Source organism: Lepidochelys olivacea (genome assembly GCF_965140295.1).
Source record: "Lepidochelys olivacea isolate rLepOli2 genome assembly, chromosome: 11".
Lineage (NCBI taxonomy): Eukaryota > Metazoa > Chordata > Testudines > Cheloniidae > Lepidochelys > Lepidochelys olivacea.
This window is the reverse complement of record NC_140421.1, coordinates 75,164,498-75,189,039: the sequence shown is the minus strand read 5'-3', so window position 1 is coordinate 75,189,039 and position 24,542 is coordinate 75,164,498. Positions and strand designations below refer to the sequence as shown.

Genomic DNA, 24,542 nt, shown 5'->3' with positions numbered 1-24,542 from the left:
CTATCAGATGCTTGTTTTCGGGTTTTCAATGTAGGCTGAAAACAGAATGCTCCACTGTTAGTGTCTGGGGAGCAGTGTTGCACTTGGAGCTCATCCTCAGCTGATTATCCACCATGATCCCCACATCTTTCCCAGAGTCACTGCTTCTCAGGATAGAGGCCCCCATCCTTCTGGCCTACGTTCTTTGTTCCTAGACATATCTATTTAGCCATATTAAAATGCATGTGTGTCTGCTTGTGCCCAGCTTAGCAAGCAATCCAGATCACTCTGTATCAGTGACCGGTCCTCTTCATTATTTACCACTCCCCCAGTTGTTGTGTTCTATATCCACATTTTCTGCTTCTATTAGGGTGCTCCCAGAAATTGAACGGAAACACTTCGCTCAGCTCTCTACCCCACCGATAAGAGCTCTCTAGACTTCATATTTCTCCCCTTTTCACAGATCCCACCCCTCACACCACATCACAAGTTCCCATCTTAATACGGTGGGATTGAATGGAGCTCCCAACCAGCAACAGTTCTAGCCGTTGGCCCCAAAAAGGACATAGAGACCAAGTCCAAGACTCAAGCCTTCTCCGTGTCATTGCTCCAGGACATGGCCTTCAATTCCAAGTGCTTCTCTTTGGGTCCAGAGGGATTTACACAGTCTTTGTGGCTTGTTAGCCTCTGACTCTCCAGCTAAACCGACCCATCCTTTCTCAGGGTACCACCTCGCCATCCAAATAAACACTAAAGTTTACATTTAACAGAACCCCTGAGGACTCTTCCTCCCAGTCCTTCTCAGGCATTGCAGACACTCCATGGAGAGCCAGTGGCAGAAGTCCAAATAAACCAGACAGTTCCAAAATAAACACAAAAAGAAAAGGAGGACTTGTGGCACCTTAGAGACTAACCAATTTATTAGAGCATAAGCTTTCGTGAGCTACAGCTCACTTCCTCAGATGCTGTAGCTCACGAAAGCTTATGCTCTAATAAATTGGTTAGTCTCTAAGGTGCCACAAGTCCTCCTTTTCTTTTTGCGAATACAGACTAACACGGCTGCTACTCTGAAACCTGTCAAAATAAACACAGTTCCTCCTCCCCAGTTTCTTCTTCCCATTCTTCTGGATTCCTACGAGACTCCTTCCAAAGCCCTTGGATGTAGGAAACTGTCACCACCTCCTACTCTTCCCAGGCGCCAGAGGTCCTCTGACGCGGAGTTGGTCTGGGAATCTCGTCACTTTCAGATTGTTTCAAACTGAGAAAAAAGAGACAAACTAATTTCCCTCCAAGCTCTTTGTGCTGAAGTACCTGCTCTCATGAGCGCAGCAGCAAACTCTCCTGCTGCTTGGCACCCTCTCTTGCCTGGACTGAAGCAGATTCTGAGAGTCCTATTCAGTCACATTCTCACTCAGACTTTCCATTACCCCGCAGCACTTGAATTTGAATTTGTCTGAGGGAATACAATAGTTTCGGAAAGAAAAGTTGAGAGGGGTAAGTGAACCTGTAATAATTCCCAATTTATTGCTGCTCAAGCTGAGCTGGGAGGTTGGGCTGATAAAGGTGTATGCAGCCATAATGCACCACAAGAAACCCAATTTTTCATAGGCATATCAACATTTTAATTCCAAACATTAGTGGCAGTCAAGTATCAGGGGGTAGCCGTGTTAGTCTGTATCCACAAAAACAACAAGGAGTCCGGTGGCACCTAAAAGACTAACAGATTTATCTGAACATAAGCCTTCGTGGGTAAAAAACCCCACTTCAGATGCATGCACCTGCCCCGTTCCCTTATTGGTGTCCCTCTGCCCCTATCGTTCCGGTGGTGCCCCCCTGACTCGTTCCCTTATCGGTGCCCCCCTGCCCCTGTGGTCCCGGTGGTGCCCCCCTGCCCCATTCCCTTATCGGTGCCCCCTGCCCCTGTCATCCTGGGGGTGCCCCCCTGCCCCTGTCATCCCGGGGGTGCCCCCTGCCTCGTTCCCTTAACGCTGCCCCCTGCCCCGTTCCCTTATCGGTGCCCCCCTGCCCCTGTGGTCCCAGTGGTGCCCCCTGCCCCTTTCCCTTAACGCTGCCCCCCTGCCCCTGTCATCCCGGTGCTGCCCCCTGCCCCGTTCCCTTATCGGTGCCCCCTGCCCCTGTCATCCCGGGGGTGCCCCCCTGCCCCTGTCATCCCGGGGGTGCCCCCCTGCCCCTGTCATCCCGGGGGTGCCCCCTGCCTCGTTCCCTTAACGCTGTCCCCTGCCCCGTTCCCTTATCGGTGCCCCCCTGCCCCTGTGGTCCCAGTGGTGCCCCCTGCCCCTTTCCCTTAACGCTGCCCCCCTGCCCCTGTCATCCCGGTGCTGCCCCCTGCCCCGTTCCCTTATCCCTGCCCCCCTGCCCCTGTCGCCCTGGTGGTGCCCCCCGCCCCCGTTGACCCCATTGGCGCTCGGATCGGGCCCTGTCCCGGCCCCGGCACGGAGGGGCGGGGCTGCTCCAAGAGCGGGGGGAGCCGCTGGGGGCGGGGCCCAGTAGGGCTCTTCCGGCCTGTTGCTAGGGCCGCGATGTGGGTAGTCACAGCGAGCTCGGCCGCTGCGCCTGCGCAGTCGTGGGCGGCGCGGTGCATGCCGGGAGGGGTCGGAGCCCGAGCCGGCCCGGCCGGTGCTGAGGGGCCGCCATGAACGGGGCCGTGGTGCGGCGCACGCAGGAGTTGCTGGGGCGGGTGATCCGCAAACCGCCCCTCACCGACCGGCTGCTCAGCAAGCCCCCCTTCCGCTACCTGCACGACGTGATCGGCGAGGTGAGGCGGGGCGGCCCCGCGCTCCGCGTCACCCGGTTGCTAGGCGCCGCCCCCGTGGGCCTGGCTGGGGGCAGCGCCCGAGGGAGCCCCCCACCCCGTCTCCCCTACCCGCCGCCTCAGCCCCTGCGCAGCGCCGCGGGAGCCCCGGCGGGCCGGGGGCCGGCGCGGCCCCCTCCCCGGCACGGTTCTCCAAGCTGCCGTCTCGAGAGTCTGGCTCCCGGCTGCTGAGGCCAAGGAAGGGGGCGTGTGGCTGGAGCCCAGCCCCTGGGGGCAGCGTCGGCCTGGGGAGAGCCCTGCAACTGAGGGGCTAGATCAGGGGCTGCGCCGTGCAGGGGGCCTGGGTTGAGTTCCCATACTTCCACCGGCCTGCGGAGTGGCCATGGGCCAGTCCCCCGGGCCTGGGCTTGACACCTAGACCGTAGGGCAACCTAGCGGCAGGGCTCAGGGCTGTGACCCATTTCACACCCTGGGCAACCTAGTTAGGGCCACCTAACCCCTCCTGTGGACCCAGCATTGTCGCTATCTACCTGCTGCCCTGGGGAGGGATTTGTTACAGCAAGGAGAAACCCCCTCCGTCCCTGCAGTGCCATGCTTTTGCCTCCCTTTTCTAATGTGTGGAGGCAAGAGTTTTTGCCCATCTTCATCAAACTTATTAACAGCCGCAGATGAAAGATAGTGCCAAAGTCTAAAGTAGTTTTGGTCTTTAGCATTCCAGTTGGCCTTTAATACTACAGGAGATGCTTGTTTGCAGCAAACCTTGTAAGAGCAACCGCTGCTTATGAGTAAGGCTGCGAGTTTGTGATGGAAGTCACGGATTCTGTGGCTTCTGCAGCAGCCGGTCCGGCTGGCCTGGGGGCTGCCTGAGGGGCTTGGGCAGCCCCTGAGCCAGCCACACCGGCTGCTGCTGGGGCAGTGTCAGGCCCCCTCCCTTCCCAGCAGCAGCAAAAGTTTGGGTGCGGGGGGTTGGGGAGGGTGTGAGGGCTCTGGGTGGCGCTTACCTTGGGAGACTTCCCAGAAGCAGAGACATGTTCCTCCCTCAGCTCCTAGCTCTGTGCGCTGCCTCTGCCCGCAGGCACGGCCCCAGCAGCTCCAGTTGTCCACATTTCCTAGCCCATGGGAGCTGCAGCACTTGGGGCATGGGCAGCATGCGGAGCTAGGAGCTGAGGGAGGGACATGTCACCACTTCTGGGGAGCTGCGAGGAGCTGGTTAGGGAGTCTGCCAGCCCCACCAACCTCCCACTCCCAGCATTAGCGGGGGTCCTGGGCCGTGTGCTGCTCTCCCACCCCCGCCCCTGTGCCTCCACAGCGCCCCCAGGCTGCCCTTCTGAGCATCCACAACTCCCACTGGAGCAACGTAGCAAAAGGCACAGATATGTTGCTACTAATGAATGTCTACTATATTCTCTTCTGACAGATTTAATAAAAGGAGGTAAGCACTCCTATATTGAAAGATGTTCACAGAGTTTATGCTTTTTTACCTTTCTTGAAAGAAAAATGGATTACTCACTAGAAAATTTGAAATTCTCTGAACTCATAGTCTGTGCATGTCCACAAAGAAATCAACCACCAACAAGTTAGGCAGTAACAGAAACAGAATAAATCAAGATTGTAGTTAAAGCATAGAGCCTTGTGGGTTCATGAACCTTAATTTCCTATTAAAAAAAAAGAGTGGATGCACAAATCTTCCATACTGCAGAGATGTAATAATTGACAAGATTTTGAATGGCTTATTGAAACACATTACATAAGTGATCATTGCAATAGAGAAGATCTTTAAAACTGCCCCCAAAATAATTCAGCATGAAATAGTATCTCTCTAAATGATTGCAGGAAGCTCAAAAAAGTTTTTTTCAGAAGCTTTCCAGTATTTTTTAGTAATTTATTGCATTTCCTTTGCTTTGAAGGTAATCAGAGTGACAGGTTTTATGAATGGGCTTTACACAGATTTTGAGATGAAATCTGATAATGTTAAGGTGGGTATGAAATTTCCTTATTTCATGTTGGAATTCTTTATAACTTGCCATCAGGTACTGTCACTTATTCATGTGTCACTGAATTCTATTTACTATGGCAAACCTACACTCTTCTAAAGCTAATATTGTCAAGGACTAGTCTCAGATGCTGCCTTTTTTAAAGTGTTGTGGTGATGTTTGCATTGTGGTAGTGCCCAGTCACTGATCAGAACTCCACTGTGCGAGGCACTGTACAGATACAAAACAAAATTGTTGGAAAGATACTTACCTCTACAGTTTTTTAAAATTAATCTGTTTAATATGTAGCTCAAGAAAATAGAACTCAATGTCTGCACATCTTATAATGTACATGAGATGAACAATGATTTGCAGTGTTGCTGTAGCTGTTGGTCGCAGGATAAGAGAGGCAAAAGGGGTGCAGTAGTATCGTCTAGTGAACCAACTTCTGTTGGTGGAAGGCACAAGCTTTTGAACTTCCTCAGGTCAGGAGAAGGTAACTAGAGTGTCCAGGTTAAACTGCCCTCTTCATTTCTCTTACAATTGGAACTTCATATTTTAATTTTGGATTACAATAACTATCCATTATCAAAATGCTTATTTCTAAAATGAAAATGATTTGTAATAATAATGGATAATTTCATATAGGAAAGTTTGTGTAAATATGCTACAAATCAGAGGTTAAATAGACTTTTAATAAAGTATGTTAATTTTTTTCCCAGGATAAAGATGCCAAAATCAGCTTCCTCCAGAAGGCTATTGATGTTGTCATAATGGTAACAGGGGAGCCATTGTCAGTGAAGCCAGCACGTATTGTAGCTGGGCATGAACCTGAAAGAACCAATGAGTTTCTCCAAGCAATTGGAAAATGCTGTCTCAATAAGGTATGATCATACTGTCAGTGATTCACATGAATGGTTCCCAACCTTTTCAGTCCTGTGGGTGTCTCTTGTTAAACATAACCAATATGTGATTCATAGACTTCAAGACCAGAAGAGACCATCATGGTGACTCGTGAGCCACATGTGGCTCTTTTACAGTTAAAGTGAGGCTCCTGGAGCCCTCCACAACCCTCCATTCTTCGTCTACCAGACTGTGAGGGGGGGAGCTCAGGGCTTCTGCCCTGTGGTGGGGCTAGGACTTCTGCCAGAGACGACTGATGCCTGCTGAGAGTGGGGGCACACATTGTAAAGGTTTTTCCCCCACAACAGCTTGAGTCATACCCCCTAGGCACACCCTCTCTCTTCCCCTCCTTGGAGTGGCTCTCCCTGCAGCTCTCAGCTGCTGACTGCTGCCTCTACCCAAATCGCAGCTCCCAGCTTGCCGGCTCCAGCAGCTACCGTATAGGGAGGGGGCCCGGCGGCACCATGTGACTCAGCGGGGCCAGCAACCCCTGGCAAAAATTGTGGGGGGAGGATGTGACCCCATGTGTCTCCCTCCCATATTGCCTCTGGCTTCTGCCCAGTGGGTCGGTCTCAGGGCTTCAGCCCCGCGGGAAGCACCTGCCAGGGCTTCAGCCCCATGGGGTACACGTGCCATGGCTCAGGGCTTCAGCAGGAGTGGGACAAGTGCCTTCCATGGGGCTGAACCTCCAACACCCCTCTCTCTGCAGGGCTGAACCCCTGAGCTTGGGCAGGTGCCTCCTGCAGGGCTGAAGCCCTGAGACCCCCTTCCTTTCAGGGCTGAAGCCCCAGCAGGTGCATCCCATGGGGCTGAAGCCCTGAGCCCCAGCAGGCACTCCCCAGCTCTCGAACTTCTGAAGATTGTTGTATGTGGGTTGGAAGTTCAATAAGTTTGGCCACCCTGATCTAGTCTGACCCCCTGCACAGCACAGGCCATGGAACCTCACCTACCCACTTCTGTAAAAGACTTTTAACTTCTGGCTGAGTTACTGACATCCTCAAATCATGGTTTAAAGACTTAAAAATACAGAGAATCCACCAGTTCAAACCAGCCAGTGACCTATTCTGCAGAGGAAGGCCAAAAAAACCCGGGTCTCTGCCAATCAGCCCTGGGAAAAAATTCATTTCCAACCCCAAATATGGCAATCAGTTAGTGACACTGAGCATGTTGGCGAGACCCACCAACCAGACTCCTGGAAAGAATTATCTGTAGTAACTCAGAGCCCTTCCTATCTAGTGTTCCATCTATGGCTGTAGGATATAAATGCTAATAGCAGTTGTGGACGGGCCAGATGCCATTGTAGGCAATCTCATCATACCATCTCCTCCATAAACTTACCAAGCTCGGTCTTGAAACAAATTGTTTTTTTGCCCCCCACTATTTCCCTTGGAACGCTGTTCCAAAACTTCACTCCTGTGATGATTAGAAACCTTCGTATAATTTCAAGCCTAAACTTGTTGGTGGCCAGTTTATATCCATTTGTTCTTATCTCAGCATTGTCCCTTAACTTAAATAACTCCTCTCCCTCCCTGGTACTTAACTCTCTGATGTATTTATAGAGAGCAATCATATCTCCCCTCAGCCTTCATTTGGTTAGGGTAAACCAGTTCAAGGTCCTTAAATTTCCAGGCCCCCTGGATTTGATCCCGTCAAGCTGTTTGAATTTAACTTCTATCTCTGATATTGTGATTTCTACTTGCACATCTTCATTTCCGTTACTGATCCTGCCACTATCCCCAGGCTCCTCATTGGTCTTATCAAAAACTGAGGCAACGTATTCATTTATGTGTTAGGCCATTCCTAGATTGGCTGTAATCTCCACCCCATCCTCAGTGTTAAGCACTTCTTCTTTCCTTGTTTTCTTTTTCTTTACATAGCTAAAGAACCATTTACTATTGATTTTAATTTCCCTTGCAAATTCCAGCTCTGCTTGGCTTCTGGCAATTCTTACTTGTTCCCCTACGCTTTCTGACTTCCAAGAGGTATCTTTCCTTGCGGATCCATCCCTTCTATTCCGCATAGGCAGGCTATCTGCTTTCTCTTAATAACCGGTTTGAGGTGTTTTTCCATCTAGTTTGGTCTGCAACCCTTCCTATGATTCCCCCTTCTCCCTCCCCCTTTGCTCAGGAGGTGGGCTCCAGATAATTCCTGCAACTTTGAGTTAAAGTGATTCCAAGCCTCTTTTCTATTCAGATCCTTGGGTTAGTCAGTGTAGTCCTCTTCTGTAACTAAGTCCCTTAATTTTTTTTTTTAATTTGTCCTTTTGAAATCAAGGACCCCAGTTGTTTCATCCTTCCGTTTAGTTTAAACTGATTCATGGATATGACAAACTATATGGAAACTCATCCACTATTTGTATTTACTCAATATATGAATTGTATTGTTGTGTTAACTGCAGCATAACATAACTAAAAGTACAGATGGCCTGATCCTTAACTGATGTAAAGCAGTGTAACTCCATGGAAATCAGTGGAGCTTTTTACATAAATTGAGGATCTGGCCCATGAACTTTGGCTGTATCATCACCATATTAGGTGAACATGGAATACTCTTCGGTTTAATTACAACAGAATCCACAAGCATTGTCTCAGTAGGAATTTCCAGATTTTCAGTGCACTTGAATATTCCTGAAAGAGTTGATGAGCATATCTTTAGGCACTTACTTTTCAAAATCTTTCAACCTTTTAAAATCACAAATGGAGGTGCTTACTGTAGAGAAGCCACTCTTTCCTCCGAGTGTACAAAAAAGCAGCAATGGAGACATTAGATCTCGTCTTAGTACCCTTGGAAACTCATGGGTTTTAAAACAGCTGTTGCCTTTAATATAGCTTGTTGTATTCCTGTTTTTTGCTTATAGTCACTGTGGAGCTTTTCAAATAAGACTAATCTTCTCAAGCTCTTTATCCACTGATGCCCTCCTTGATTATAGCCTCAGTCTGATCATTGATCTGAACAAGAACAGATGGACAGGCTCTAGTCTCCTGCAGAGTCCTTCCCTTTCATAAAAGAAAATACTATATTAATGGTCCAAAACACTTGGGATAATGATAGTGAAGTTTTTAAGGACATTATTATAAAATACTGGATTGTACATGAGGATCATTCAAATTGATTTTTTGGTAATCCAGTAGTTTTTGAAGTTCATATTGCATGCGAGCCGTTCCCATAGCTTTTCAGTAAATCAATTGTGTTAGATTCTTTCTTGTTTGAAATTAGGGAGGGAGAATCTAGGAAACAGGCTTTGGATTGCTTAGATAATGTTCTTGACCCGAATTTCCTTGGGAATTTTTGACAAGATCCAGTATCCTGAAAGTAGTCTCAGTTGCCTGGGTATGGGGTTGAGATAATTATCCTATTTATTTTTATGATTGTGAAAATATCAGACTTGGTCTGTTGTGTGCAAAGGATCCTCTGGTCTCAGGACTGTTTAAGACTTTTCATGCCAATCTGATGCTCTTTACTGTTTCTGTAAATGTGGCAAATGTCACGAATGATGTTCAGATGCTAGTGACTGAATGTGAAAACCCACAAAAAGTCATCCTTCTCCAATTGTATACCAAGAGAGGATCAGAGTAGCTCAGGTGCCTGACTTTTCTCTCTACTGAGTTATCATGAGGGGCAAAATCAGTTCCAGTGATTTTAACTATCCAGTTCTCTTTCAGGAAGAGGAAGCTTGAGTAGCAAAATTCCTAAGGGTATGGTAACCTCAGTATATATACTCAGATCTTGGTATAATAGAATTCATGGTCACTGTTGTGCAGAAGCTGAGATCTGACTTTAGCTGCCACCCAATTGGACTGGTAAAAATTATTTGCTTAGTAGTTTTTCAAAGCTGGATCAAATTGAACTGGACACTTGAGGGCTTCTTTTAACATGGTCGCTAAATTCTGTTGGAAGTGCTCCTCAGCATCGGGTTCCTAGCATTTTGTAAAAAATGCATCTTTAAAATGAAACAGTTTGTTGGTTAAAATGGAGCCACATCAGAGTATATCTAAATGCGGCATTGTAGGGTTTGGAATATTTAGTGTAGCAGTCGTAATATGGTAGACACTTTCAAAATAATCCATGTTGCTATTACAGAGAAAATGTAAAAGACGAAGTACTGAGAATCATTAGCATTGGAAACATGTAATAGTAATAGAAAAATATCACAACATATATGGATAGCTTTGGTGGATAGAGTCAAATTAAAAAAGAGGCACAAGAAAGCAGTTGACTTAAATCGGTGAATTGTCTTTGAATGAGAGGAGTAGCATAAAACATACGTGATTTCATAAAAATCATCCTGGGAACTACAGAATTAGAAATGCAGATTGCATTTAATAAAGTAACACAAGCTAATTTTCATTGGATTTAATCTTCTCTGCAGTTGTCCAGTGATGATGCTGTGAAGAGGGTGCTTGCTGGGGAGAAAGCAGATATCAAAGGAAAGCCTCCATCTACTTCTAAATCTCAAGATAAAGAAAATAGAGAATCCAGGGCAGAAGAACAAAAAAGCCATAAGGATAAAGAGGTGGGCTTTGCTGTGTTTCTGGGGGGAAATGGGCTACAACTAGAAATATTTTGGGGTGAAAAATACTGTGTAATGGAACTGGCTTGTGCTGTAGTTTAATATTACCTTCTACTCTATTTTTAGGGCAGAGGAGACAATGAAATAAAAGATAGAAGTACAAGCCGAGACAGAAAACCTAGCCGAGACAGAAAACCTAGAGAAGAGGTGAAAGAAGAAGAGAAGAAGCAAAGAGAAAAGGAAAGAGACAAGCATAAAGATAATGAGGACAGGCACAAAGACCTTGAAGGGGGCAATTTTAGAGAAGATGAAAAACATGAAAGAGAGAAAAGCAAGAACAGAACATCCAAACGAGGAAGAGAAACAGAAAAAAGCAGAGAAAAAGACACAGGAGATCTGGAACGTGATAAAGGACGGGAGAAGGAAAGAAAAAATGAAGGAGGAAAAGAAAAGGAAAAATTGAAAGAAAGGGACAAAGAGAAGGGCAGGGACAAAGACCGTGAGAAAGACAGAGATAGGGGAAAAGACAGAGAGAGGGACAGACGAAGGGATCGAGGCAAAGTCGGGGAACGCTTGAAAGAACAAGGAACGGTTAAAGCAGAAAAAAAGGTAAAACAAACACTTTGTGGGGAAAAAAGGTCCCTTACTAATGTGCTCTGAGCCCTGTGGTATTAATGTTGAGTCTGTGTCTTAATATCATGTTTGCACATATCTTCATCTGGCATTTTTGGTTGTCTGTGGTTAATTTAATGATTCTTAAGTGCCTTTGTTTTCAAGCAAAAACCTACTTGCTTCATTAAAAGTAATGGAGACTCTTTCCTACCATCAAAATCCCTTTCCCTTCTTTTTTTGTAGCACTTAACATGGTCTGCGATTGTATGAACGCATATACACGCTATACCTTCAGCTGAATACTGCTTTGCAGAGGCAGCTCCAGGGGCTGTAGTGTCCTCCATGATCCTGTTTGTTGATGCTGTGTCCTTTGTACTAGCCTTTTCACAGCTTTTGTAAATGGCATCCAGCAAAGAGAATCTTGGAGCATATCAAAACCTTGAAGGTAGTGGAACCCCTTGCATCTCATTTGAAGCATTGTGTGCTCTAGCTAAGAGGATCTTGAGCATCTGAGTCCTGCAAGTGACCACATAACCAGCATCCTCCCTACAAATGGCAGCTGTTGAAAATATTCTTGTGGTATAGTGGAGTCCTTGTAGACAGTAGCAGCAGAGTCTCAGTAAAGAAACAGTCCTGCAACAGTTCAGATATGCAGAAGGTGAGGACTACTTTCCCTTTTATGTAAAATGATTGCTGAGGGGGAAGGGCTCTCATTATTAAACCGCAAAACACAAACCAATAGCTGTTGCCTCTGATTTATAACTTAATTTTTCTCTGGGAAGCTATTGCCCATTCTGGATTGTCTACTTCTAGTCTTCAGTCAAGAAATCTTTCAGCTCCTACTACTGTATCAGGGATAAGAATGTACTCCGGGTTGCTGCTATGCAGGTGACTGTCTTTACAGGCCTGACTCTCTTGAGCTGAGGAACTCTTCTCACCAATAAATCAGTCCATGTAATTGCTAGTGGTAGATATCCTGATGTCTTCTGTGAAAAAAACAAAATTTGTGAAGAGAGTGGAGTAATGGTGTAATAATTTTAAATCTCCAGTTACATACCAACACCCTCTTTGAGTGCCATTATTGGAAATGTTCCCTCTGAAGTTTTTAAGTTTCTCCAGGAGGAATAACACATAGCAGTAATTCTCAAACTTTTTACTGATGTGACCCATCAGCTGAATTTTGTCTTTTGCCACCCACCATTACATATATGCACCTCCCATCCCAGCACTGCAACCCTGATCCCAGCCAGGTATGGAGGGATGCCCTGGAGGAGGTGGGGGGATAGATAATGAGCCTACCCTGCACTCAGCCTGCAGAGGTGGCTCCTATCTCATGGGGCTGGCTCCATCATCCAATGGTTACACCACGTGTCAGGTTGCAGTGCTTGGAGAGGGGAGAAGTGTACATTTGCCTACGTCCTGTGACCCATCTACAACCTTCCCATGACCCACTTATGGGTAGAGACCCCTTGTTTGAGAAACACTGACATATGGGCCTGTTAGCACTTAAATCACCTAGTGGTAAAATCAACTGAATACTACTAGGTGCTAGAAAGCCTTGTTAACATCAGGCCTTTGTGGAAATCCCACCTCCCTCCGTGATACCTTAATTTGAGCCATTAGGTTCTGTATTGTACTTCCTGATAATCAAATTGGCATTGCTTTTCTGAATGGCAGTAGGGCAGTTAGTGTAGAAGTTTGGCCTCTTTGGCCTGCCTTTCTTGTGACTGGCTGTCTTTAGACTTGTTCGCTTGGTTCCAGCTCTGTTCTTGCTGGGAGAGCTGAAAGGAAGTCCACCAGCATCAAGCCATTTCCTTCCTGAGGGGATATTATGTCCATCAGGACGTAAGGAACCAAAGGACATGAAAAGAATAAATTATTTAATTGCCTATATACCAATGAATATAAATACAGGAATTGTGGAAAATTTATATGGGGTGCCACGGGATACGAGGAGAAATCTATGGTCAGGAGAGTAAAGGACAATAAGGAGTTTTTTTTAAAGTATATTAGGAACAAAAAGAATCCTAACAATAGTATCGATCCATTACTAGATTCCAATCAACATGGGTTTATGGAAAACAGATCCTGTCAAGCTAACTTGATAGATCTTTTTGATCAGATTACAAGTTTGGTTGATGAAAAGTAATAGTGTTGATGTAATAGACTTCTGTAAGTCATCTGACTTGTAACGCATGACATTTTGATTTAAAACCTAGAACGACATGAAGTCAATATGGTACACATTACATTGCTTAAAAGCTGACTGATAGGTCTCAAAATGGGGAATCATCATCCAATATATGCGTTTTTAATGGTGTCCCAGGGGAATTGGTTCTCAGTGCTATGATATTTTATATCTGTATTAAATCATCATTGATAAAGTTTGCAGATGACACAAAAATTGAGGAGTGGTAAATAATCGTGAGGACAGGTCACTGATACAGATTGATCTGGATCGCTTGGTAACCTGGGTGCAAACAAACAGTATGGCATTTTAATATTGCTAAATGTGAATGTATACATCTAGGAACAAAGAATGCAGGCCATGCTAACAAGATGAGGGACTCTATTCTGGGAAGCAGTGACTCTGAAAAAGATTTCGGGATGGTGGTTGATGATGAGCTTCCAGTCTGATGCTGTGGACAAAAGAGCTAGTGCAATCCTTGGATGCATAAACAGAGGAATCTCGATTAGGGGTAGAAAGGTTATTTTACTGCTATATTGGCAGTGGTGCAGCCGCTACTGGAATACTGTGTCCAGTTCTGATGTCCACAGTTCAAGAAGGGTGTTGATAAATGTAAGAAGGTTCAGAGAAGGGCCACAAGAACGATTAAAAGTAGGGCTATCGATTAATCGCAGCTAACTCACGTGATTTAACTCAAATTAATAGTGATTAAAAAAATTAATTGCGATTAATCACAGTTTTAATCACACTGTTAAACAATAGAATACCAATTGAAATTTATTAAATATTTTGGATGTTTTTCTATGTTTGGATGTATTTTCATATATATTGTATTCTGTGTTGTAATTGAAATCAGTGTATATTATTTTTGATTCTAAATATTTGCACTGTAAAAATTATAAATAAGAAATAGTATTTTTCAATTGACCTCATACAAGTAATGTAGTGTGCAGTCTTTGTTGTGAAAGTGCAACTTACAAATGTAGAAATTTTTTTGTTACATAACTGCACTCGTAAACAAAACAATGTAAAACTTCAGAGCCTACAAGTCTACTCAGTCCAAACTGGGCATTATGATGAAAAGCTTGTTTTCAGGATCAATAAAAATCAATGATTTAAAAAAAAATTAAATTTAAATTAAATACAGGTTTATATTCTTAAAACTATGGCTGTCTATTAATCACAGTTAACTCACACGATTAACTCAAAAAAATTGCGATTAATCGCACTGTTAAACAATAGATTACCAATTGAAATCTATTAAATATTTTTGGATGTTTTTCTACATTTTCAAGTATATTGACTTCTATTACAACACTGAATACAAAGTGTACAGTACTCATTTTATGTTAGTTTTTATTACAAATGCACTGTAAAAATGATAAAACAAAATAAATAGCATTTTTTCAGTTCACCTCATACAAGTACTGTAGTGCATTCTCTGTTGTGAAAGTGTATCTTACAAATGTAGATTTTGTTTGTTACATGCCTGCGCTCAAAAACAAAACAATGTAAAACTTTAGACCCTCCAAGTCCACTCAGTCCTACTTCTTGTTCAGCCAATTGCTAAGACAAACAAGTTTGTTCACATTTACAGGAGGTAATGCTGCCCTCTTCTTATTTACAATGTCACCAGAAAGTGAAAACAGGCATTTGCATGGCACTTTTGTAGCTGACGTTGCAAGGTATTTACGTGCCTGATATGCTAAACATTCGTATGCCTCTTCATGCTTCAGCCACCATTCCAGAGGACATGCTTCCATGCTGGTGATACTCGTTAAAAAAAATGTGTTAATTAAATTTGTGATACAATTCTCCCTCAAGGAGTTCAATGTCCCCTGCTCTGTTTTACTCGCATTCTGCCATATATTTCATGTTATAGCAGTCTCAGATGATGACTCAGCACGTGTTGTTCATTTTAAGAACACTTTCACTGCAGATTTCACAAAATGCAAAGAAGGTACCAATGTGAGATTTCTAAAGATAGTTAGAGCACTTGACCCAAGGTTTAGGAATCTGAAGTGCCTTCCAAAATCTGAGAGGCATGAGGTGTGGAGCATGCTCTCAGAAGTCTTAAAAGAGCAATACTCTGATGCAGAAACTACAGAACCCAAACCTCCAAAAAAGAAAGCTGCTTTGGATTGTTATTGAGCAGAACCCGTCATCAGCATGGGTGCATGTCCCCTGGAATGGTGGTTGAAGAAGGAAGGGACATATGAATCTTTAGCGCATCTGACACACAAATATTTTGCGACACCAGCTACAACAGTGCCATGAGAATACAATGTCACCTGAAAGTGAGAACTGGCAAACAAGAAGCGTGCAGCATTTTCTCCTGCAAATGTAAACAAACGTGTTTGTCTGAGCGATTGACTGAACAAGAAGTAGGACTGAGTGGACTTGCAGGCTCTAAAATTTTACACTGTTTTATTTTTGAATGCAGTTTTTGGTACATAATTCTACATTTGTAAGTTCAACTTTCATGATAAAGAGATTGCACTACAGTACTTGCATTAGGTGAATTAAAGAAATACTATTTCTTTTGTTTTTTACAGTGCAAATACTTGTAATAAAAATAAAGTGAACTGTATAAATTGCTGTACACTTTGTATTCTGTGTTGTAATTGAAATCAATATATTTGAAAACATAGAAAACATCCACAAATGTTTAAATAAATGGTATTCTGTTATTGTTTAACAGTGTGATTAATCGCAATTAATTTTTTTAATCACTTGACAGCCCTAATTAAAAGATTAGAAAATGTGCCTCATAGTGATAAACTCATGGAGTTCAATCTATTTAGCACTTAACAAAGAGAAGGTTAAGAGGTGACTTGATTACAGTCTATAAGTACCTACATGGGAACAAATATTTAATAATGGGCTCTTCAATCTAGCAGAGAAAGGTATAATATGATCCAGTGAATGGAAGTTGAAGCTGGACAAATTCAGACTGGAAATAAGGTGCACATATTTAACAGTGAGGGTAACTAACCACTGGAACAATTTACCAAGGGTCGTGGTGGATTCTTCCTCAATGGCAACTTTTAAATCAAGATTAGTTTTTTTTTTCTAAAAAAATCTGCTCTAGGAATTAATTTGGGGAACTCCTCTAGCCTGTCTTCTATAAGAGCTCAGGTGATCACAGTGGTCCTATTTGGCCTTGGAATATCTGAATCTGTAATGGATCACACACTTGTTAGTTCTCTCTCAGACAAGGGACATATTCCCAGTCATTACTCCCTGTATGTAGTCTTCTCTTGTCTAGAACTCGTAACTGTCTTAAGATCCATCTCCTCATTGTCTTTCACTTCATCACTCAAGCTGTGGCTTTCTGGATGCAGGGTCCTGCTAACTTTCTCTAAATCTTTCCTAGCTTCTGTTTCTCTTCTGCTGCTTGCCATTTGCCAATAGTGACTCCAGATTAGGGGACATCTGGAGTGTGGGGACAGGTTAATTTTTGTGTGAGAAGATAATTTACAGGTACATGTCCCCCCAATCTGGAGGATTCTTTTCCCTCTGGGATTACTCAGAAAAGGTGACATTTTAAAAGTTTTAGTTGTTTATCAGTGGATGCATACTTGGAGGTGTGGTGCCATCTGGGTTTTTATACAGGCACTGCACTACACCAAAACCTCTATCAGAGAACTCCCTTTGTCCTAAGGGTGACCCTTACACCAGTAATTGCTTGGGGATATCTGTTAAAAGAAGACAGATAAGAAGAAACTTGCCTCATTATTACACTCAGCATTACTGTACATTGATTTTATCATCAAGTTTTTTCCTTTAGGTGGCTTAATGTAGGTCATTCGTTTATATTAAGTATCTCAGTGGTTGTGTATATATAGCAGCTGTCTCTCTTCAGTCCACAGGAGCTGAGGATACTTTAACTAAGAAAACAGAGAGATCTTCTAAAGACACTAAGACTGAGCCAGATAAAGAGGTAAGTATTGCAAAGCGATACAAAAGCTCTATCAAGCTGGCTATTTAAAGTGTCACATTTTAGAATATATTAACTCATATTGAGCTCTGGGAGTCTGCAGTGGAACTGGAACAATTTTCATAGTGTGGGGGCTGAGAGCCATTGAACGAAAGTGTAAACTCTGTATATAATGGAAACCACTTTAAGCCAGGGGGCCCTAGTGCCAGCACCTATGGGAGTCTGTCATCTGAGGATTGCTGTGATTTTTTTAAAAAAAATTTGGTTTAGGTTAATATAAAGTTGCAGGATGCTAAAGCAAGTATATTAAGGCAGTGTTTTTCAAACCATGGGTCGCCACCCGGTACTGGGTCGCGGCATGTAAGGCACTGGGTCACCTTGCTCTGGTCAGCAGCGCCGACCGGGTCGTTAAAAGTCCCATTGGCGGTGCTACCCAGCTAAGGCAGGCTAGGGCCTACAAAGGAACTGCAGAGAAGTTTAATTGTCCATGAAGAGACTGTCTGGTTGTGGTCACTGCATGATATCTCTATAACTCTTTCTATGGACAGTTTCATCCTGAATGATCATACATCAGTGACTCACAATGCGTATGACATTAGTGACTGTTTTCGTAACAACAACAGTCCTTCAGGGCAGATTGAATTTTCCTCCAGGGCAGATTGGAAGAGGCCCTGGAGGTTTTTCGCCTTCCTCTATAGCATGGGGCACAGGTCACTTGCTGGAGGATTCTCTGCTCCTTGAAGTCTTTAAACCACAATTTGAGAACTTCAGTAGCTCAGACATAGGTGAGAGGTTTTCGCAGGAGTGGGTGGGTTAGATTCTGTGGCCTGCGTTGTGCAGGAGGTCAGACTAGATGATCATAATGGTCCCTTCTGACCTTTAAACTATTCCGACGCTGCACTGCGCCCCAGTCTATGCCACCACACCCCTGGCTCATCGTCCCAATCTCTTTGCCCAGCCAGTCCCCGTTTTCTCTCCCTACGCTCCAGATCTGTTTCCACTCCTGGCTCCCAGTCATTATCTCTCTCCCCTCCCACCGTTAGTCCGAGTTTTACCAGCCTTCTTGTACCAATCTGCTCCTTTCCCTTTATGTGGTCTGGCTCCTGTCCCCTTTGCAGTCAAGTCAGGCACCTTCCTGTTCCTTTCTGACTGGGCAGCAGCAGAGGGGATATTGAAAGTGCAGGAGAGACAGGCTCCCTGCTCTCAGTTCTGATGCCTGCAGTGTTTCAAACTGAATGGTTTGAATACTACGTTTAAGAAAGCTTTGTTCATTTTAGAAGTCTATCTTAACACATTTCATGTATAGTAAAGCTGTCACTTAGGCCTCAATTTGTTAACCATGCTTGTTTGAGATTAGAGTTCTAGACTAGATTTTGTGTGTGCTTCTCTCTTTTCAGAATTTTAATATTCCTTTTGCTATTTATCCCCAGATGTCAGAGTACTGGGCAAATTCCTTCAAATTCTTGCGTATTCTTTATTAGTGAAAATCTGTTCTGTTGCCAGCAAGTGGTGATGTCCTGGAATCCATAATACATTTTCTGAAATGAAAGTAAATATAGTATGAGCAGAAACAAACAGGAAGCATTTGGATAATATCTGGCTGGCAATCTTCAGTGTCTGTTGGAAGATGGATGCCTGCTGGTTATTGCTTATCACCTTGCTTGTGATCAAAGAAAGTAAAATTGTGTTTTGTATGTTCGTGGTCCAGATTAAGTGAGTAGTTTTGTTCTCAAGTGGGCATTTCCATAGCATGACTGACTTTTTAGATCATAAAGACAACTTGGAGACTTGTGACAAAAGCGGGGGACTCAGGCCGTAGGCAGACCTTCTGAAGCATATGGTGCTGTTTATGGGGAAAGTGGCTACAGAAGATGGATAGGTACGTCAGTTAAATGTAAGGCAAAACACATTGAAAAGGTCTGTCCTGTTTTACAGATGACTGTTGAAACTTTTGGCAGTAGCATTTTCAAATATCCTCTCATTTTTGGCCACATCTATAGCGTCTGTTGTTTATTGCTGCACAAGCTATGTTGCTCTGGAACTGATCATTTGGATCATCCTTTAAGTCACATCTAATGATGTTCTTTCAGAGGAGAATTTCTACTTGAAGTTGGTCTGGAATACATATTAAAACAGTTTTACTGAATCAAAGAAAGCATAGCTGCTCTGAGAGAGACAAAGGCAGTAGTTCCACAGAGCTTTGTTTGGGAGTTTTCCATAAATATTAAAGTTCCAAATGACTCTCTTTTGATGGTGTCACTTATTCATGCTCCATTCATATAATGGAAGTCGTACGTTAAAATACACAATTTACCAGCCAAAATTCTCTGTCCTAGGACATTCCTTTGTGGCTGCAAGGGTTAGCTAGCATTAGCCAAAGTTGGTGGGACATCTCTTTACAGGCTACAGACCTCAGATAGTAAGTCATACCATCAAAATCACACAAGTTGTAAGGACCTTGACAAATATCGATCTTTGTCTGTTGCTGTTATGCATCTCAAATGGTCAGTAAATTGTGGCTGTTAAACAAAACTTTGATTCAGAATGACAGCTGTTTTAGAAGCAAATAATGGGAATATAAAAGGTTGGAGAGAGATTCAGGGAACTCTCCAAGGGAGATAGTAGCTCTCAGTGCATTGGAAATGAGCTGTATTTCAAGTGTTTACTGTTCACTTAACACAACAGTACATTCATTCAGAGAATGTGCTAAATGCTTTATATTGATATGCAGACATGAGCAAAGCCTGGGTCTATATTTAAAAAAGAAGCATAGCAATGTTGTTCTAATTAGGGTAACAGTACCCTTTGGAAGATTCTGGGGTAATGGGTGAATTAGAATTACGCCTGAGAATAGGAATGCTGAAGGGTTGTTTTTTTTTAATGTAGTGCCCAGTCTGTTGGACTTGATGATTGACAGAGGGAGAAGGGTATAACAAACTGCTAATACCTTACAGTACATGTATGAGTTGTATACCCTTTCTGTTGAGTGGGAGATACATTTTACCACAATGGCCAGTGAGAAATATGAGAAGTCCAGTAAGTAGACATTGGTCCAATTTATATCCCCATGAGACCCTGAATACTATGGTGCAAACACTAACTTCTCTTCCTCCCAGGTTATAAAGGTATATTCTCAGTATGTTACTTTTGTCCTTGAGTTCCCAGTTAACTACTTAGCCTTCAGACCACCTAGGAGTATAAAATCACTGAGCCAATGATTGGATCGTGAACACATCTTGTGTCCAGCAGTGTTCTAACCTCTGCCATGCCATTACTTTTGGCATGAGTTTTTTGTATGTCATGGTGACTTGAGGGCAGTGGAGCTCAGCGGAAGGGCTTTGGACATTGACAAAGGATTTTCATAATGTCTCTGCATTAAGTGTCTCGTTAATGTAGTGGTTGAACAGCATTGCTCACATGGATCAGAAGAGGGATTTAAAAGCAAAAGTGGCAATCTCTCTGGAGCATATTCTCCTCTTGATCTGCTAGATTTCCAACGATCAACATTACTTTTGTGCCTCTTACCACATAAATACAGCTATCGAAGGGGTGTAGCTGCTGATACGGAAGGCCTGAGAACTAGATTTAGATGTAGCACAGACTTTTTTAACCTTCCCAAACAAATACAAGTAAGACCTCACAAAATTTGCAAGTATTTGTACTTACTACTTGGGTTAAGTCTTAAATTAATTTTTCCAGACTAGTTTCAAATTGACTATAAAGTAAAAACTGTTGTAATGACTCCATTATTGACTGCTAAGGTCTCAGAGCCTCTGAATTTGTAAGAGAACAGAATTAACATACCTTTTTTTTTTTTTTTTAATCTCCCTTTGGAAAAAGTCAGATTGTAAACATGTGGCCTTTCTGTTTTTGTACATTACCACAGAGATAAAAATAAGCTATTATTTTTGCATCTGTTGCCATGGTGCATGTGTTGTACAAAAATGTAAAACCATGCTTTCAGTCCCTACCTGACGCAAATAAATCACTAAACCAGCTCTGTTAGAAGCCTCTCCACCTATTCTCAGCTTCTTCCCCACTTGTGCTAATAATTGCATCACCAAAAGTCAGAAGAATGCTTGACCAGACCAGATGTGCCCCAAAGGCTCTCAACCCAGATTTTGCTGGAATGCTAGGTTTTATTTTGCCTCTTGCATAATGTTATGAATGTAAAAAGATGGTAGTAATTAAAATAAACCACTTCATTATTACCTTCACTTTTGTTTATAGTAGTTTTATTTTGCAGTAAAACTCAATACTTCCTAGAGTGAAACCAAAACATTTCCTATCTTGCTATAGGTAAAATAACTGCAAAAATCTAATTGAATAAATGTTTATCAAAACCAGTTGCTTTATTCAATATCACCTGTTGTTCATTTTGTATAGTGACTTTTCTGACTGTAATATCTGTATGTTCTTGTTTTATTTCAAGCCTTCTGAAATTCTGAAGGCAGACGTATGCGCCTTACTATTTTTGAGTGGCTCAAACTAGTTGTTAAATCTGACTTGCCCGTAGATTGCTTGCTTGTCCATAGGATGCCTGTAGTGACTAATGGCTCCTGGAAAGAGGTGAAGCAATCACATAATTGCAACCACCACTTAAAAATAACTATTTTTCACTTCTGTGTTAGGACAAAATCAGTAAGTTCTCTCTACTGTCTGAATCCTTAACTCCCACTGTGCTCATGAACATTACTAGCACATAATGGGGAAAATATACCCTCTAAATGCAAATTTACAGACCCTCCTCTAGCGTGTAATCTTCGCCTTCTTAATATTAATAGTGTCTCAAATTATTATCAAAGGGGTGCACTGTCTCCGTGCTTTCTTAGAAATTGATTCTAGCATTGTTGTGAATAGGAATATACAGTAGTTTATAAGCATACTTTTCCTTTCTCCTATATTTCATTTTACTTCATATATGTCTTTTATGGTTAGTGTTTTCCTTAACGCATGGGTAGGGGTTCTATAGCCATGTATTTAAGTTATCACAGATGTAAGAAATATTATTGTGTGCTGTTTAGCTTAGAGCAATGTTCAGATTTGAAGGCGTATTGAAGCATTTTTTTAATAACCATATAGAAATGATCAAGATATGAGTCTGATTCATATTATGAGAATATGCATTATCAGTAGGGTTGGCAGTTATTCTTGGATGTAAAACACATGGGTTGTTAATTCATAGAAGCATTCAAAAGTCAGATGAGGGGGAAATCCTGAGAGGTGCTAAACATATTTCAGGATTTGGACCAAGATGCTGAGATATATAAAGGGATAGTGAATATAGCAGTGGTTCTCAAACTTTTGTACTGGTGACCCCTTTCACATAGCAAGCCTCTGAGTGCAAACCTCCCCCCCCATAAATTAAAAAACACTTTTTAATATATTTAACACCATTATAAATGCTGGAGGCAAAGCAGTGTTTGGGGTGGAGGCTGACAGCTCGCAACCCCCCATGTATTAACCTCATGACCCACTGAGAGGTCCCGACCCCCAGTTTGAGAACCCTTGGAATATGGGAAAAATAAAACTGCTTTCTATAAAGAACTAGTATGCTCTCACCTCATACTGTTCAATTTTGGTCACTACATCTTAAAAATGATGTAGACAAAATAGGAAAGTTCTGTAAAAGGGCAGTGAAACTGATTAGAGGTATGGTGGATGACATTAATAATGAATGGTTTAGTGAAAGCTACTGGGTGTTCTGTTCCCTCTGTGCCATGCTATAAGAGCAAGGGAGCAATGGTTAAATGATGAGCTAATCTCCATCATTGGGTTCATCTTTCAACCTACAAGTGAGCAGAAGTCTTCTCAGCAAATTCAAAGACACCTTTTTTTGAGCAGGGGGATATGACAAAATAGTACTTGTCTGAAGACCTGTTTTTTTCCACTCTACCCCACATTTGGCTTTGGAGTGAAGTTTTTGTATGGTATGATCTCCCCTCCCCTGCCTGAATCTTCTGCTAGAGTAGAAGGAAACTACCTTATACCCCATGTACAGAGACCTTCTTTGGGGCAGTTGAGCCCCATCTAATGTATCTGCTGCAGCAGTGGGAGTGGCAGACCCCTAGGGCACCCACTCCTACAGTGGCTCACTTCCCCCAGGTTGCCTTAACGGCGGTGACAATCAGCGCCCCTATCACTCCAAGACCAGCAGTGACACTGGAACAGTCTTTCTGCAGACTGGAGAGACATTTCTGCATTGGGTACGCTTAGCTCACAAGAGGTTCTCTCTTGAAACTGTGAAGGCTAAAAACTTCATTTGCTTTAAAACAAAAAAGGTAAGAAATTGCATTAATCTACGAAAGTTTCCTGCTTGCTAGACCTTCTTTTATTAATATATGTATGTGGATCTGTCTATATGAATGAAATCTAACTTACATTAATGTGGGGCTTTTTTTTGGTTTTGTTTTTTTGTTTTTAAGAGTGAAAGTCCTGCAAGAATACCGAGGCAGTCTTCAACAAAGGGACCCAGGCAACGAGTCAAACCTGGAGCGGAAGGTAACTGTAAAGCATTTTTCTTTGTCTATTAAATATGCTTGAGAGATAAATAGGAATATCATAAATGTATAAAGTATCTTTGTTTACTATTTTACGCACAAAACATGTATTTATAAATCCAAATGGCAATTTTTTGCATAGATTGAGTGAGTAGATATATCTACCCAATTTAGCATGCAAAACAAAAATGATGACAACCAAAAAAACCCAAAACAAAACCCCCCAGAAAAGCTGTGCATGCAAAATTTAAGGCACAAACTTAGGGGCTGATGTTGAAAATTTGGTACGGTTTATTAGATCATGACCTATGATCTCTAGAAAGTCTGGAAACTTTTTATTTTTTTCTATCACAAAGGATGCTTCTTGATGCTCCATAAGCTATCAGGACTAGACAAATATTTCCTTTAAAACTCTGTATAAGTGTATGTGTGTGGGTGTGCACATGCTATGGCATTACTGAAAAATGGACAGCTTGTATGTATAGCTAAGTATCTAGAATTTCCCTTTCAATATGAAATCCTTGAGGGCAAAAGATTTTGAAAGACTTAAACTTGAAATACTTATTATAGGATGCCCTTCACCTTGGTATCTGGGTGCCTTTGCAAAGATCTCAATAATGAGACAAAACACGATGCTGCCCTGCAACTTTTAAACTGATCACTTGACTAGGAACCCAGCATTTCATAATTTTATCAGTTGGTAAGACCTAGGCATAGAAGTGTATCTTAAAACTCTCTTTCTGAGAGCAGCCAGGGTCATATTTGCATTTATTTTGGGAGAGAGCAAATTCCAGAAGTGTGGGCCTGCAGTTAAGAATGTTCTTTCTCCAATACCTACAAGTCTTCGCTTCCAGAACATGGAGTTCCAGATTTGTGCATGAAAATCAGATAGGTGCTTTTTTGGCAATGACAAGGTGGTTCATAGAATGAATTGAGCATAATCCATAGTAACCAATAACTTAATTTCACCTTGCAGTAATTTGATAGACAGCCCAGAATGTAGAAGACAGGTTTGATATGCTTTTATGAGTTCACCAGATTCAGAAGATGGTTGGATGAATTCTGGACTAGATAGGATTTTTGGGGTAGCGTTTGCTTACAATTTCAGTCCTGAGAGGTGCAGAAGTAACACAACCCATATCTGACAGGATGGGGATCAATGTA

The 24,542-nt window shown here is 42.7% G+C and overlaps 1 protein-coding gene across 4 annotated transcripts in view; it reads left to right on the top strand.

The window, feature by feature from the left end:
• The first annotated feature begins 2,556 nt into the window (after positions 1-2,556).
• Positions 2,557-24,542, top strand: part of TRAF3IP1 (TRAF3 interacting protein 1) — a 93,317-nt gene continuing 71,331 nt past the window's right edge. For 2 of the 4 annotated variants that reach the window (XM_084643334.1, XM_084643333.1), the window contains exons 1-7: positions 2,557-2,755; positions 4,660-4,728; positions 5,448-5,609; positions 9,998-10,141; positions 10,265-10,747; positions 16,804-16,881; positions 23,304-23,379. In XM_084643334.1, coding sequence (XP_084499460.1) covers positions 2,633-2,755; positions 4,660-4,728; positions 5,448-5,609; positions 9,998-10,141; positions 10,265-10,747; positions 16,804-16,881; positions 23,304-23,379 — 1,135 coding nt within the window. In that variant the 5' untranslated portion in view covers positions 2,557-2,632. The remainder of the gene's footprint in view (positions 2,756-4,659; positions 4,729-5,447; positions 5,610-9,997; positions 10,142-10,264; positions 10,748-16,803; positions 16,882-23,303; positions 23,380-24,542) is intronic. The other 2 variants (XM_084643332.1, XM_084643331.1) reach the window with 1 other exon arrangement.